Raw genomic sequence first — 16,961 nt, 5'->3', positions numbered from 1 at the left:
GTATAATAAATAATGTTTCTTTCAGTGTCAATGAATCTGCTGATTAATATTTGGAATAATTGTGTTTCTATGAAATGTCAAAAACAAAACGTTTCACCAAACCCCCCAAAACAACTTGTCTGGTCTAAAACACAAAGATATTTCAGGTCCATCACACCAGAAGCAAAGTTCTGGCAATTCTGCTTAAAAAACATCAGCAGCAGCTCTAAAATAAATGTTTGACGTGTGTTTACATTCATGTGAAAACAGCCTGCAGGGAAATCATTCAACTGTTCAAAGACGCTATATGTAATACTCTTATTGTGAAGGTGAGCCAGTCCACTTCCTGTACGGATCTGGTTGCAGCTTGACGCAGCGTCCTGCATCGGAGCCGCTGATTGGTTCAGAAAACGTCATCTCATGAATATTCATGAGCGTCACAGCTGAAGAAGTTCAAAACAACAGCAGGAGAAAAACTGTCAGAGTTTGTTAGTTTGACACAAAAGTCACATTTATTTATTTTAAAAAGAAAAGTTAAAGTTCTCACTTCACCTTAAAACACTTCCTGTCAGTGTTTTAATATTTACACAATGTTTTATTAGCTTGTAAAGTACAAACACCTCCAGCTGCCTCAGTGAGATCGTTCAGGTAAAACAGTCACTCACGTTTTTGTAATTAAAGTTTTTAATCTAATTCTGTAACTCAAGTTCACTGTAAAGGCACCGGAGACAGAATAACTGATTACTTTTACCTTTAATACTCAAATAATAAATAATAATAATGTTGATGTGGAAGTTCTTTTGACCATGATTTGACCACCTGTTGAATTTAGCAGCAGGTCACCAGAGCGACTGCTAACTGCTGCTAACTGTATTATAAACACCCATGTGTCCTGTTAGCTTTTTAGCTCAGTTAGCAGTGCAGCTAGTGGGACTACTAGAGGAGTGTTACGCTGTCAGTTCAGGAGCTGGTTAGCATGCTAACTTCATTATATGTCTCTGTAACAACAGACGTCAAACTGTTCGTCTTCATGTTCTGGTGATAATCTTTTACTAAAAATGTATCCACATTGATTCAACATGATAGAAACATTTACTTATAATCAACATGCTCATTATACACACGTCTCTCTGCACCTCACTGCTTCTGGATCTCCTGGTTGGAAACTAAACTGCATCTTGTTGAGTCATAAAAATAATTTCTGCACTGATAATAAAGTAAAATTCAACTTAAATTCAACTAAGTGCGACTTGTTGTGCTGAGCAGAAAGAACGTGTCATAAAAGTTGTTGATTGTTATCTGAGATAAAGAAGCTCAGACAGTTTCTGGGATGTTTTAAAGGAGAAATGTTTCTTGAAAAGACTGCTGACTGGACTTCTGAATGTGGTTGGTTTCCTCTCATCTTCCTCAGCCTGCTTTCACTCAAATAACTCATGTATTGTGTTCATTAAACTCCATTAAAGGCACAGCAGCTCCAGATCTTCACATTAAACATAAACAGAAGGTGACGATCTTCAGTAACGTCGTCTTCACGTCGTCCTCTCAGACACCCGTCAGCTGTGACGTCTTCATGTAGCAGATGGAAGCAGAAAGCTGCTTTATTGAAACCCACAGCAGCAGATTCCAGCGCAGCGTTTTGTCATCGATATAAAAGAAGCTGACGTGAACAGAATATTAATTATTCACTCGCCTAAGACCGACTGGACCAGACCGGACTGCAGGAGACAAAGTGAAGACAAACTCACAGAACTCCTTTTAATACACGTGTGAAGTTCTTTACAGATTAATGATGCAAGTTTTCATTAAATGAAGTCGAAAGCCTGCAGTCATCCAGATACATCAGCCAAACTGTAGAAGAAGATTTACTGGATCATCTTTGCTGAATAAGACCTAGAACACCTCCGTCACATGAGCCACACCTGATGACATCATGTCAAAGGTCAAAGGTCAGCTGTGGGTGTCTGGGCTCACACAGCTCCCTGCAGCAGCCGGACTGCAGCCTCCCTGTTGTTCCTGCGGGCCTCCTGCAGAGGAGAGCTCCCCCACCTGGTGCACAGACAGAACTACATCACACGTGGTCCAACAGGCACCTTACACACAGGTACACACACCTGTGACACCTCACTGAACACTGGAGGCTGTGGAGGATTCACGTCTCCTCAGGTGTGAATCCGGTCTCACCTGTCCTGCAGGGCGCCGTTTGCTCCAGCGTTCTCCAGCAGGAAGCGGATGACCTCTGTGTGACCTTCTGCAGCCGCCACATGCAGCGCCGACCTGCCGTCGTAGTCGACAGCGTTCACATCCACCCCGGACAGGAAGTACCTGCAGACCACCAGAGAAGAAGAGACGGGCAGAAATCTTTAAACTCTCTGATCAGTTGCTTCAGCTCCAGCTTCAGATACGTGTCTCTGCTCTAACGTTCCCACAGCGGTCCAGATTCTGTGACACAAACACACCAAACACAAGCTCTCATCCAGATGTTTGTGTTGTTCTAATCCACAGACGTCACTTTGCATCTTTTGTGTCTTTTTGTTCAGCTGCTCCGAGCTTCTTCTCAGAAAAGCTCTGGTGACGTCGTCGTGGCTCTCTGTCTTTGTCCGGCCAAGGCGACCATGTTCACTCTGTTTTTGTCTCCTATGCTTGATGTCATCATCCACGTCCTGCTCGCTCTCGTGTCCCGAGGTGAAATAAAAACCGACCCGATAGTAAAGCTCAGAGGATCCTGAGTGACCAGCCAGAACTGTTCTGTCTGAAACAAACTCTCTGTGGACACAAAGAGTCCCGAAGAGTGAAGATAAAGAGCCTGACAGATGTCATCAGTTGATGCTGGCTGTCTGAGATAGATTAGTATCTGTGTGTTTGTTGACTGATGTGTTCTGATTATGAAATGTGGTAATATTAAAATGGGACGTCACCTCCTCAGGGCCTGGACGTCTCCTTTGAAAGCTGCCAGCAGGACGTTCATGATCTGGTACCCCTGCAGAGGAGAGGAGCTCTTTAAATACCTCAGCTGTGAGATTCACTGGTCTGGATCAGAACAGAGACGAGGAACCAACCTCAGATTCAGCCTTCCACTGTCTGTAGGCCAGAATCTGCCCGAACGGAGTCCTGATGTCAAAACTGTGCAGCTGAAAGGTTGAAATCAGCTCCTGCGAACAAACGTCTGCACTTTATAACACAAATGTTTGTCTATGTCACAATTTACTCCTTCTTCAAAATACCATGAAAGGTTTAATCACAGAGTAGAGCTTGAAACTAAGAAGTGACCTGGCAGAAGTGAACGGCCCTCCAGGGGTTCCCACAGGCATCCAACTCTGGAGAGAACGCCATCAGACCCAGAACACCAGGAACCACCGCCAGCAGCGAGCCGTGGCTGCTGGACACGGCCGGAACAGACGTCTGCAGCAGAAAACAGCTTCAGATACGAAAGTGAGAGTAAAGATCCATAATATCTGCAGTCTCACACTGAAGCCTGGAGTCACAATAGGAAGAATATATAAACCAAATATGAACCATCAGAAATGATATCGCTGCTCCTTCAATGAGACAGACTGTTAAACCAGACTCCATTCAAAAAACAGGTGATTTAAGGTCGAGTCACCGTAGTTACATCATCACAAAGACTCTTTTCCGGTTCTGCTCCATCTACAGGTTCAGTCAGAACAAATACATATTAACTAAATATACATTAAATAAACATATATATTAACTACATCTGCAGACGCTCTCTTGTGTGGACCCGCTCACTCCTTCATGTAATAACTACAGCAGGACGGAGACCGAACCTTGTAGTGGAAGGTGGTGGAGTAATCCTTCATCCCGGCCACCTGCATCATGGACAGCATATTTCTGGTTGCCGCCGGCGACAGCACCTGGTCACCTGACAGAGGGCAGAGGCCCCCGTTAGCTAACGAGGCGGCCATGGCAGCTCCCGACTCGCAGGTGATCTCCGTCGAGGAACACTTTGAAAATACAGAAGTTAAAATGTTTAAAAACTTCAGCTGTGAAATTATTACTATTGTTAACTATTGTTGTCTGACAAATTATCCCTGAAGATCTCAGTTTAATTTGAATCCTTCATTAAATAATTGTTTTATACCACATTGATTTTACATGTAAGATGATGTCCTGACATGTTTTATTTTATTTTTGTGTGTGTGTATTTTGTAATTTTCTAAATGTTCTGCCTTTCATGTTTTCCCTCTTCTACCTTGATTTTGAGTTGTCTGACTGTTAATCACTTGCTTTGTGATAATTAGTCAAGTCGATTAAACGCTCTCAGCGTCCTCACAGTAACATGAGCTGTGTTCACGAGGCTTCTTAAATAAGAATAACTCTTCAGCCATGTGACACCCTTATGTTTTATCACGAACACAGATTCTTCCTCCGCAGTGAAGACAAACTCACATCATCAGTCACAGTGTCAGTCTGACACCTGGTGGCCAAAAGGTAGAACTACATGCTGTTTAACGTGAAGATGCATTTTGCAGAATTTAGTTTGTTCAGTTAAAGTTGCTGCGGAACCACAAACACACAATACAGAACCAGTTCAGAATATTTGGAAGAACAAACGTTGGACAAACTGACAGGAGGTGAGTTTGTACCTGCAGCATCAGATCCAACGCAGCGGTGATGTCGGCCTTCTCTGGAAAACACTGAGGATGAGGAGGTGAGTTAGAAACAGCGAGAAGAGGAGACGCAGACGATTTTACTATTTATGATCTTTACCTTCTTCTCCTGCAGGTAGAAGGACAGAGCGTGGAGTCTGACGCTGGACTTCCTGCTGCTCTGAAAGCTGAAGATCATTAAACAAAACTCAGTTTACTACGACACACTGACACATGAAGAATCCAGAGGAGGTGAAGTGTTGATTTACACATTTTACACAGTTTCATACAGAAGAGGTTTAGGCCCGCCATGAAAATCTGTTCAAGTTCTGACTTTTTTCTCAGAATAAAGAAGTCAGAACTTAAATGCATATTTTTAAAAATAACAAATGAATGACTAAACGGATCAATTGATAAATTCTTGTCTGAAACGTTCGAGTTGTGTCGTCAGTACGAGAACCTGCTGCAGTTTAAGCTGACGTGCTCCTTGTTGCAGAGCCTCCGGATGACATTCAGAACCTGCAGAACAGACACAGAACCATCAGAACTGAGTGTTGGTTCCTAACAGAACGTTCACAGTTTGTGTCTGAGTCACTTACTGAGTCAAACTTCTCCTCCTCCTCTGCACTGAGCCTCCCCGCCAGCTGCAGACACAACAGCAGCTTTAATGGATGGATGATGGATGATGGATGTATGGATGGATGGATGGATGATGGATGTATGGATGATGGATGATGGATGTATGGATGGATGATGGATGGTGGATGTATGGATGTATGGATGGATGATGGATGTATGGATGGATGATGGATGGTGGATGTATGGATGGATGATGGATGGATGATGGATGATGGATGGTGGATGTATGGATGGATGATGGATGGATGGATGGATGATGGATGGATGGATGGATGGATGATGCATGATGGATGTATGGATGATGGATGAATGATGGATGGATGATCGATGGATCGATGGATGGATGATGGATGATGGATGATGGATGGATGGATGATGGATGATGGATGATGGATGGATGGATGATGGATGATGGATGGATGATGGATGATGGATGGATGGTGGATGGATGATGGATGTATGGATGGATGATGGATGATGGATGGATGATGCATGATGGATGTATGGATGGATGATGTATGGATGATGGATGGATGATGGATGGATGATGGATGATGGATGATGGATGATGGATGGTGGATGGATGATGGATGGATGATGCATGATGGATGAATGATGGATGGATGATGGATGGATGATGGATGGATGGATGATGGATGATGGATGGTGGATGGATGGTGGATGGATGATGGATGGATGATGCATGATGGATGAATGATGGATGGATGGTGGATGGATGATGGATGGATGGATGGATGATGGATGGATGATGGATGATGGATGTATGGATGGATGATGGATGATGGATGATGGATGATGGATGTATGGATGGATGATGGATGATGGATGATGGATGGTGGATGTATGGATGGATGATGGATGATGGATGATGGATGGATGATGGATGATGGATGTATGGATGGATGATGGATGGATGATGGATGATGGATGGATGATGGATGGATGATGGATGTATGGATGGATGATGGATGGTGGATGATGGATGATGGATGTATGGATGGATGATGGATGGATGATGGATGTATGGATGGATGATGGATGGATGATGGATGATGGATGGTGGATGTATGGATGGATGGTGGATGGATGATGGATGATGGATGGATGGATGATGGATGATGGATGTATGGATGGATGATGGATGATGGATGATGGATGTATGGATGGATGATGGATGATGGATGTATGGATGGATGATGGATGGATGATGGATGATGGATGTATGGATGGATGATGGATGATGGATGTATGGATGGATGATGGATGTATGGATGATGGATGTATGGATGGATGATGGATGGATGATGGATGGTGGATGATGGATGATGGATGTATGGATGGATGGTGGATGGATGTATGGATGGATGATGGATGGATGATGGATGGTGGATGTATGGATGATGGATGATGGATGTATGGATGGATGATGGATGATGGATGTATGGATGGATGATGGATGGATGATGGATGGTGGATGTATGGATGGATGATGGATGGATGATGGATGGTGGATGATGGATGGTGGATGATGGATGGTGGATGTATGGATGGATGTATGGATGGATGATGGATGGATGATGGATGATGGATGGATGATGGATGGATGATGGATGATGGATGATGGATGATGGATGTATGGATGGATGATGGATGATGGATGTATGGATGGATGATGGATGGATGATGGATGGATGATGGATGGATGATGGATGGATGATGGATGATGGATGATGGATGTATGGATGGATGATGGATGGATGATGGATGGATGGATGATGGATGGTGGATGTATGCAGGATGAGTGAGTTACCTGTAGCAGAGACGTAGTAACGATGGCTCCGGTCTCCGTCAGCGGGCTGTGAGGGATTCCTGAACACAGAAATGTAAAATCCAAAATGAAATTTAAAAATCACACAATTTGAAACATTATAGCAGAAAATATTTGAGAGATGTCTCGACCTGTTTTAGTGAGTGTGAACGGAGAGTCGTATCCAGAGTAGCCCTCCATGCCGACGTATCTGTGGACGAGATCAGAACCCAGCAGGTCCACCGCCACGCCGTACACCAGCGGCCATGACACCTCACCCAGAACCAGAGAGCCGGCCCAGTCGCCCAGGGACAACCTGACACACAGACAGTGTAACGGAAGCTAGCGGTGATCAAACAGGTCATTTTATCTTAAAATACAGCTCGATGTCTCTCTAGGTTTCATCCATTTAACAGCTGATGAGTCAGGAAGATGTGGAATCAGAACAACGTGTCAGATTCTGTTGTTTCTACTACTTGTAACCCGTTACACCGATCAGGCAGAACATTACGACCACCTGTCTAATGTTGTGAAGGTTCTCCTGGTGCAGCCAGAACAGCTCGGACCTGTGAAGACTTGGACTAAAGACCTCTGAGTGTTTCCTGTGGAGGCTCCAGGGCCTTTCATAGTGGATCCTCTGGGTCCTGTGTGTTGGGGGGTGGGGCCTCCATGGATTGGACCTGCTCCAGCAGTCAAGACCCCGGGCCCTTTATTGTGTTCCTGGAGCTGATCCTGAGCTGATCCTGAGCTGATTCTGAGCTGATCCTGAGCTGATCCTGCAGTGTGTCAGGGAACGTTGTCCTGCTGATGAGCTGCTGCCATCGGGTCGTGTTGTTGTAATGAGGGGGGTACTGGGTCCACAACAGTGTTAGGATGGGTGAATCGGGTCAGCACTAAAGGTTTCCCAGCAGAACATGGTGACATGATCAATGTTGTTCACGTCACCTGTCAGAGGTTTTAATGTCGTGGCTGATCGGTGTATAATATTGTGAGTGTGACGTCAGAGGAAGACGAGACATCACCGCAGTAATGGAGACTTATCTACTTTGGTACTTTGGTCCTGATGAGATGATTCCTGATCAGCTGTATATAATAAATATGATGTATAATGATGTTCAGGTGTCAGAATACCTCTGTCCGTCCACGGTGCAGATGGAGACACCCCACTTCGTGCTGTCCATGTTCTCCTTCTCCTGATTGCATGAAGAAAATTAAACATTTTCACCAGTTTCGTTGCCCAGATTTTGGGGGTTTTACATTAAGTTACAGGCTTCTGGGGGCAGGGTGGCAGAACCAGGTGTCAGAGCAGAACTCACCTGTACAGATGACAGCTGACGACACCTTGAAAACAATTTCTGAGTTTCTTCGGTGAAGGTGGAAAAATCTGGGATGACAAATCGTCCCTGCAGAGCTTTCAGAATGAGAGAGACGAATCCTGTGACACACCTATAAACACAAGAGTCAACACCGAAATCAAATAAAGCCAGGATTACATCCACTGCCAAAACATGATGACATCACTAAACACAACAGAACCAGAACCAGACCTATCACAGCATCCTGAACCTGAAACAGAAGAAGGAATTCTGATTGTCAGACTTTATCTGGAGATAAATCTGTGAGTCTTCTGCAAAACATCTGACCCAGATTTTGAATTTCTGAATGAAAAACACCAAAAGACACGAGTCCAGAAGAAAAGAAACGGTTCTGCTGAATAAGCAACAAATAATCCAGTCCAAAAGTAAAAGGGAGGACCTGTGGAAGGTGTTTCTGTCCACTGATCCCTCTGCGTCCTGAAGTTTCCTCAGGTGGAAGAAACACTCTCTGAGCCGCGGGTCGGACCGGTGCAGCCCGGAGCTCCAGATGGCCTGAAACAGAACCCGAGTTAGTCTTTGATCAGAACCTCCTGCAGCCTGTGACGCCGTCTGTCTGGAGACAACCCGGTGAAAAAAGGCTGGATGGATCAGCTGACTTCTTATTAAAGGAATAGTTCACAAAAAAATAAAAATCTGGTCACGAACTTACGTACGTATGTTCGTGTTTCTATCTATAATCTTAAGTCACTGTTTTTCTGTCTTCTTACAACACTGAGGGATCAACAGTGTTTATCTAATCTTATCACTCTTGGTCACACAGGATATGAACCTCGGTCTCCAGAAGGAAAGTCTGGTGTCTGACCCGTCCAGCCGGCCGTCACAGACCTGCTCCTAATGCAACTGCAAGGGGGCTTTAACTCTGACTCTTGTGACATTTTTGGGTGAAATGTTCCTTTACGAAGACATGTAGGTGAGTTTGTTTCCTCTGACTTTTTGTATACGAGTGAAAATACCTCAAAGAACTGGTTGACGTTGATTCTTCCGTCTGAAGCGAAGCTGTCAAACAGCACGTCAGCAGCTCTGAAACAGCAGAGGAGATCCATCAGCAGGGTGGCGTTCAGACGACGGTGCTGAGACCGAGGAAGACTTACGCTCTGCGTCTGGACGGGCTCTGCTGGGGGGGGAACCAGGGCTGTGAGGGGGGCGGGCCTCGGTCCTCCGGCTGCACCACGGCCTGAGGCAGGGGAGGCTTCAGGCAGCCGTTACTGGACGTCACTGGGACCACTAGGGGGGAATAATGTGAAGGTAACAAAGACAGAAACAATCATAACAGAAATATAGATAAATGTATGTCACACTTTATAAATTGATTAATATTTTCCGTCTGCAGGACTGCTGGGTCAGAACCAGCTGACTGCTGCAGCAGAACAAGAGAGCTGATGTTTGCGGTCCGACCTGCAGGTCCAGGACTGACGAGGCTGATGGGCCTCTGGACCGGACTCTGGACTGCAGTCTGGACCTGGTTCTGGATCAGGCACCTGGGAGCTGGGCGGGGGGCGGAGTCCTTTAAAACAACATGGAATTAGCACAGACATGTTAAACACACCTGCGGTGTACAGGTGTTTAATGGGGCAGGAAGTATTCTACACCTCGGTATCGTACGACTACGGGAAACTGTGATGGAAATTCTTCTGACATCTCACTTCTATGTTCACGTGCAAACATTTGGTTTGTAAAGTAACTGAAGCAGTCAGATAAATGTAGTGGAGTACACAGTGGAGTACAGTAGTTGAGTCAAAGTACTCAGTTACACTCGACCACCTGTCAGAGGTTTGTCAAGTGGATCAGAGTCCGTTCGGACTGAAGACAGAACCACTGAGCTCCTCGACAGCATCTGACTGGAAGAACGTGAGTATGTGTGTGACGTGTTGAGACAGAACCACCTGGTTCTCTCCACTCCTCTGCTGGATCCTGTCTGTCATCCCTCCATCATCTGAGAGAAGAGAGAAGAAGACAGAAGAGAAGAAGAGGCTCGTTTACTTTATGTTCAAATGTTAACGGACACTAAAATCTTCTCCTCTCACAGCAAAGAACATATTTATATAGAAGTAAAAATAGAAATAGTTGAAATAGCTGACTGCAGTTTGTGTGGTGGGTTTGTTGTTCACAGTCTGAGGTGGAGTCACGACGCTTCAGCCAGTCAGCAGCAACTTAATTTAGATACCAGCAGACTCCGCCCACAACCACTAATCACAGGGTGTTTCACACACACACACACACACACACACACACACACACACACACACACAGACCTTTCATGTCTGGGTCTTTATTGGGCTCCAGCAGTTTGTTTCCGTCCAGGCCGCCATAACGTTTCCTCCACTTGCGTCTGAGAGACGGAGTTCTCTGGAAGCTGCAGACGTGAGAGCAATTTAAAAAATTAGATTAACTCTGTAAATGTGAAAAATAATTTAACACACAGGGTTTCCTTGTTTATCATGTGAAGAACAGCCATAACCCAGAACATCTTCATCAACACCTGTCAGGCTCTGTAAGCTGCACTGTAGGTGCTGTGAGCTGAATGCTAACATGCTAATCAAATGGTATTTAGCAGGTAACAACACAGAGCTGAGGCTGATGTGAACGTCTTCAGTATGGAACACATGAACATGTCGACCTGATGACAGTCGGACGATCACCACAGTTATCACACTTCATCCTGAGGGAACCAAGAACAAAACTATTAACAACTGGAGTTATAATCAAAGCTGCGCGACACGGTGAGAGCTAGGACCGCTGCATCACAGCTGTTTGGTTCCACACGGTCAACTGAGCTGAGGAATAAGATGTTTTGGCAGAATGTTACATATTTGTGTGAGAATCATATAATTTGTTGAGTAACAGCCAAAAATGTGTTTTATGAGGTCACAGAGACCTTCGACCTCTCAGTTTGAGTCCAAGTGGACGTTTGTTGTTAACATGAAGAGATTCACTCAGGGTGTCAGTGGGACGACTCTTTCATTTTGACAGAAGTCGCTGTATGATTCCTGACAAGTGAAAATTTTCATTTTAATTGGAAAAAAGTATCAAAGTCCTGACGATGTGACGTTTGTTCCACTACATCATCTGACAGCTTTTAGTTATTCGTTACTTTACAGGTACGGAAGATTTTAAAACACAAAACATTTGTTGGAGTTAAATACGTTTTGTTTGTTGTAAATTAAACTATCGAACCGTTTATACAATTAGTCGATTAATGACTTCGACGTGCGCTGAAATCATTTCTCCTGCTCGTGGTTCCAGCAAGTACTTTTAATTTACATTATTAGATTTAATAATTCCTGACACCGACACTCAGTGGACCCACAGTGTTCTGTTATACATACATGTGAATATACTGAATGTCTCTTGTACTTTAATTTACACTTTTGATGCTGAAGTACATTTTTTGTCTGAACTTTACCAGAGTCCTGTTCACAAGGGTCAATTTCACTTTTAACACGGTTACATTTTAGCAGGACGTCTTCACTTTTACTTGAGTACGACTTCAGTCAGCTGAACTGGGCCCAGTCAGCTGAACTGGGCCCAGTCAGCTGAACTGGGCCCAGTCAGCTGAACTGGGCCCAGTCAGGAGGTTCAGACAGCAGGTTGCTGCTGTCCTCGCTGTCTTCTCCTGCTGTCTCTCCTCGTATCTGAGCGCTCTGCCACGTCTCAGCCTGTCGCTCACCAACACAGCAGGAATGTAACCTGGACTGTTTCCAGCTTCATGGCACCTTCACATGAAGCAGTCTGAGTGGCGTTCAGGGACAGAGCAACAACACACAGAGGAAAGTTCTGGTAAATGTCTCTCACCACAGGTAAGGGCTGTCCTCTGCCTCCTGGTTCTGGCTGTTCTCCATCGGATCCTTCAGGTGTGCAGGTCCAGTTACTCCCTGAGTGTTTTCATGTGGGACCAGCCGGTTGGTGCAGCAGCTGGTTCCCTCGGTGCGTCTCCAGGCTATAAACTTTCTATAATGAGTAGGACGGTTCAGAGAGGAGGGGAAGCCCGTCAGCGCCTGCAGACACTCCCAGCTAACCACCACGCTCCACACACACACACACACACACACACACACGCACACACACACACACACACACACACACACACACACTTCAACAACAGCTGGAAAACAACAGCAACACAAAAAACTTTAAGACAGATGCTGAAGAGCTGAAACACACAGAAACATTTCAGATTGCTGCATGAACGACTGAAGAAAGAGTTCATGCACCAGCACACGAGAAGTGTCAGAGAGACAGACAGAGAATTAAAGGTTCAATTCACACAAATTATTCAACACATATTTTCTTACTCAACTTAAATTCACTGAAGAATTGGTTTCTGCCTCTTCTGCCAAACAGAATTGAATTTGTTTTGGTGTCTTCAGCAGTGAAAAATTCACTAGTTAGTGACCAACAGCTTTATTTAGTATGTTATGTATGAAGTCTGCAAACTGCCAATAAAACTGCCAAGAAAAAGTGATCAGTTATCATTTCTCTTCATCAGTCCAGCTGTTTTGCTCTATAGACCATTTTTGGTGAATGACAGCAGTTAAATGAACAGACTGAATTTCCTGTGACTCGTCTTCTACATACAAGTCAAGGTTTTTGTTTTATTTTAAAAAGAATTGTGTTTTTTATTTCGATATCATTTTGTATGAATGCTTTTATTTTTTAAATGGTCGGAAGTGATTATTTTGAAAAGCGGAAGTCGGGGTGTTTACGGTGTTAGCATTCATAGACATATAAAGAGTAGACGCCGCAACGGCTGCCGGGCAGGGAGAAATGCGGCGGCCATCTTGGGGCGGTCATTCTACTCCGAGTTGAATGAATGTAGGCTACTAAGAAGAACGAAGAAAGAGGCATTCCACTTCCTTCCCGTCCACATTTGTTATCCAGGTTTTGTTTTAGTCACTCATGATTCTCTCTCTCTCATTTCTCACTCATTGACCTGATATGAGATATATTGATACTCTATATATGATTTATATATATTTTCATATTCTCTGATATATAAATCTATCTATCTATCTATCTATCTATCTATATATCTATCTATCTATCTATATATATATATATATATATATATATATATATATATATATATGAATCATATTGATACTCTACATGATTTATATATTTTTCATTTTCTCTGATATATAAATGTATCTATTGCATATATGGATAGATATATATGATTTATTTTTTTTTCATATTATATATATAAATGTATATATAATATATATATGAACATATTGATACTCTACATGATTTATATATTTTTTTAATTTTCTCTGATATATAAACGTATCTATAATATATGTGTGTGTGTGTAAATATATATATATATATATATATATATATATATATATATATATATATATATAGAGAGAGAGAGAGAGAGAGAGTGTATAGAGAGAGAGAGAGAGCCTATATGATTTCTGTTGTGTTTATAGTGTTTGCAAAATACCTATCATACATAACATATATCATACATCAGAATATTCTATTACTGTTAATCCATTTATAATGAATAAAATACGCCGGCCCATGTGTCCTGTGTCATAGCTATAATGTATGACGTTTACAGCAAAAAAAAAAACAAAACGCGTGAAAATCAGTTTCTATATCAGAGTTACGATTGATTAAATGCGCTGACACCTAATCGCGCCGGCTGAACAGATTACACTGAGTGGAACGGGTGACCGCCCCAAGATGGCCGCCCCAATTCTCATCAGCGCCAACAGGCAGCAGCGTTCGACGCGGCGTCTACTCTTTATATGTCTATGTTAGCATTTCTTTTCTCTGTCGAGGCTAACAGCTAACAGGCTAACAGCTAGCAGGCGGATGTTTTCGCGCTCAGGTTTATCGGTAACTTGTACTTTTATGCGGTTATCTAAATATTTTCAGTCAGCGGAAGTTGTGACGTTGCACCGTTTCCGTGACAGCCGCCGGTTGAACGTCCTCTCCCGGGGCGGACCGGCTCCTCCGCCCGGCGGTCACCGCGCAGGAAGCTCCTCCACAAACACACTGATGCCGAAAAAACAGAAAGTCAGTGACTTTAACCACCAAGTTGATCCGCTCACAGCAGGTTTACACCTCAGCTCACCTACAGAGACACACGTCTACTCGGATACTTCAGTGTTTCCAGTTCATGCCAGTTATTCCTACAGAACATTATTATTTCTATTCCACTACATGTGTTTGATAGTTAACCTTTGTTAATTGCAGATTCAGTTTAATAAATCAAAATGTAACCAGCAGATTGAATATGTTCAGTAATTTTAAATACGTTTTAATGAGACAAAGTACAAGATGACAAAACAGAAAAAGACAGGAGTGTACTCATTAATTTGTGCAGCTGGTTCTGTATGTGTTGTAAAGATCTGACGTGTGAAGTCTCTTAAAGCTTCAGACTGACACAAACCTGCTCTACATGTGCGGATCTGTAACTGAAGGTAACCTTAATGGCCCTCTGCTCTGTCACAGCAGGTCAAAGGTCCGCCGGCTGGTGGTGGAGCAGCCGAGGCTGAAGCTTCCTGTCCGGTGGCTCGAGACAAAACCGGAGCTGTGACCATAACTGTGCACGCCAAGCCCGGGTCCAAACACAGCAGCATCACAGGTCACCGTCAGGCTGCTCATCAGCACAGGACTGTTGCTGTGACCAGCTGAGAACTTCAATCTGTTTTCTACTTCTGCGTCCACAGAAGTCTCTGCAGAGACGGTGGGAGTCGCCATCGCAGCTCCGCCAACAGACGGAGAAGCAAACACAGAGCTCATCCGCTACCTGGCTGAAGTTCTGGAGCTGAAGAAAAGTCATGTATCTCTTGACAAGGTTCCTCAAAATAATACAGATTCACCTTTATTTAAAGGAACAGTCCAACCAAAACCACTCAGCACTCTTAAACACATGAAGGCACTTACACTTTATTTTATCTGTTATCTTTCCTCCCTTCAGCAGCTCATCCGGCCGCGCTGAACGTCTCTGTTGTGTCTCGTGTCTCGTTCAGGGCTCCAGGTCCAGAGACAAACTCATCAGAGTCGACTCCTCTCTCAGTCCAGAGGAGGTGCTGAGGAGGCTCAGACAGGCTGCAGGCTGACAGGAGGACAGAGGGTGGAGGAGGCTGCAGGCCTGCAGGAGGACAGAGGGTGGAGGAGGCTGCAGGCCTGCAGGAGGACAGAGGGTGGAGGAGGCTGCAGGCCTGCAGGAGGACAGAGGGTGGAGGAGGCTGCAGGCCTGCAGGAGGACAGAGGGTGGAGGAGGCTGCAGGCCTGCAGGAGGACAGAGGGTGGAGGAGGCTGCAGGCCTGCAGGAGGACAGAGGGTGGAGGAGGCTGCAGGCCTGCAGGAGGACAGAGGGTGGAGGAGGCTGCAGGCCTGCAGGAGGACAGAGGGTGGAGGAGGCTGCAGGCCTGCAGGAGGACAGAGGGTGGAGGAGGCTGCTGTCCCGTCACAGTGCTTAAACACTGAATCATTTGTAAGTCAGTGTCGGGTTCTTCTGGGTCAGAGACAGAAAACATGCAAACTGAAAAGTCACGTCAGTGTTTCATGAAGAAAATATGGCTGCATGTTGTTAGTTAATGCTACACACACACTGACACACTGATCGGACCTCACTGGGACCAGTACAGAACCAGTTACTGGGACCCCTGAAAACCCAGAACATCACCATGGAAACAGACGGATCCACCGACCGACTGCCAGCGAGACGTTTCATCCTGGGGCTCGAGGAGCAGCTGGATGTGATGTCAGCAGGAAATGACTCCAGTCAAACTGTTTTTCTGACATGTTTATGAAAATAAACCTGGATGATTAAATCAGAATATTTCTGTGTTCTCGGTTGCTTCTCCTCCAAATTAGATTTTGATAAAGAAAAATAACTTCTACAGGATTTGGAGAGGACAGAAGTTCTGTGTGATTTTACTGAGCTCAGTGAATATTTCTATGTTGTATATAAACTCAGCAGCAGGTGGCGCCGTGTCGCCGTGACTGTCTGCACATGGAGGCGATGAGGATGAGGAACACTGAACACACTGATGGAGGCTTTTTAAACAACTGAAGCAGCAACTCACAGAAGTTTGATGGAAAATAATCGTGTAAAGACCAAAATTTATGTTAACTCTTTTTTTAAATATTCTGTCATTGCGACATGTTTTACTCTTTACTTCACAACAGTTAGATTCAAATTGAATCACCAGGTTCTGCTCACCTGGAACATATATAATCAATACATTCATACTAATCCATGTGTTGAACTCTTGGTCAAAATGTTGCTCAAACATTTCATGTGAGCTCATCAGACCTGTGGATGAGGTTTGGATGGATCGGGTCGTGAGCTGAGAAGGCGGTTTGAGACTCGTGTGTCTCTTGTTTTGGTACTTTTCAGTCTGTGGTCAGTACCGGTCCTCTCAGGGGCCCAACAGGTCCTGAGGGCCCCACGTGACCCGCCAACATTTCCACAGTCGTGATTGTGAACGCCACTCATCAGCATGTGAGAAGTCTCTGGAGAAACCCGAGGATAAAAAACCTCATTAGCATCAGTCATCAGCCTCA

At 44.4% G+C, this 16,961-nt stretch overlaps 2 protein-coding genes across 11 annotated transcripts; one reads left to right on the top strand and one right to left on the bottom strand.

Annotated features, from left to right (window-relative positions):
* Window positions 1-1,720: 1,720 nt before the first annotated feature.
* glsl (glutaminase like) lies at window positions 1,721-14,973 on the bottom strand. Of its 8 annotated transcripts, none has more exons than XM_037107344.1 (24): window positions 14,836-14,973; window positions 12,222-12,377; window positions 10,682-10,782; window positions 10,310-10,362; window positions 9,825-9,933; window positions 9,521-9,653; window positions 9,383-9,449; window positions 8,809-8,921; window positions 8,370-8,499; window positions 8,185-8,246; window positions 7,206-7,369; window positions 7,057-7,115; window positions 5,186-5,230; window positions 5,063-5,105; window positions 4,877-4,895; window positions 4,708-4,774; window positions 4,584-4,634; window positions 3,765-3,941; window positions 3,247-3,378; window positions 3,036-3,128; window positions 2,895-2,956; window positions 2,436-2,742; window positions 2,161-2,301; window positions 1,721-2,025 (listed from the first exon to the last, which is right to left on the bottom strand). In XM_037107344.1, exons 2-24 carry the CDS (start codon window positions 12,266-12,268, stop codon window positions 1,927-1,929), a joined length of 2,274 nt encoding a protein of 757 aa, XP_036963239.1. In that variant the 5' UTR covers window positions 12,269-12,377; window positions 14,836-14,973; the 3' UTR covers window positions 1,721-1,926. The 8 variants fall into 8 exon arrangements, 7 of the variants coding, with proteins under 7 accessions (XP_036963239.1, XP_036963238.1, XP_036963242.1 ...); XM_037107343.1 differs by lacking the exon at window positions 14,836-14,973 and adding an exon at window positions 14,343-14,481; XM_037107347.1 differs by lacking the exon at window positions 14,836-14,973 and adding an exon at window positions 14,343-14,481 and having other exon boundaries at window positions 10,313-10,362.
* On the top strand, window positions 14,119-15,599 carry c8h15orf40 (chromosome 8 C15orf40 homolog). 3 transcript variants are annotated; one of them, XM_037107391.1, is made up of 4 exons: window positions 14,119-14,459; window positions 14,901-15,030; window positions 15,116-15,243; window positions 15,419-15,599. In XM_037107391.1, the coding sequence occupies exons 1-4, from the start codon at window positions 14,256-14,258 to the stop codon at window positions 15,506-15,508; spliced, it is 552 nt and encodes a 183-aa protein (XP_036963286.1). In that variant the 5' UTR covers window positions 14,119-14,255; the 3' UTR covers window positions 15,509-15,599. The 3 variants fall into 3 exon arrangements, with proteins under 3 accessions (XP_036963286.1, XP_036963284.1, XP_036963287.1); XM_037107389.1 differs by having other exon boundaries at window positions 14,898-15,030; XM_037107392.1 differs by having other exon boundaries at window positions 14,898-15,030; window positions 15,367-15,509.
* The last annotated feature ends 1,362 nt before the right edge of the window (window positions 15,600-16,961 follow it).

Source organism: Acanthopagrus latus, chromosome 8 (genome assembly GCF_904848185.1).
Source record: "Acanthopagrus latus isolate v.2019 chromosome 8, fAcaLat1.1, whole genome shotgun sequence".
Classification (NCBI taxonomy): Eukaryota; Metazoa; Chordata; class Actinopteri; order Spariformes; family Sparidae; genus Acanthopagrus; species Acanthopagrus latus.
The sequence above is the reverse complement of the archived record's forward strand: the minus strand, read 5'-3'. Positions and strand labels throughout refer to the sequence as shown.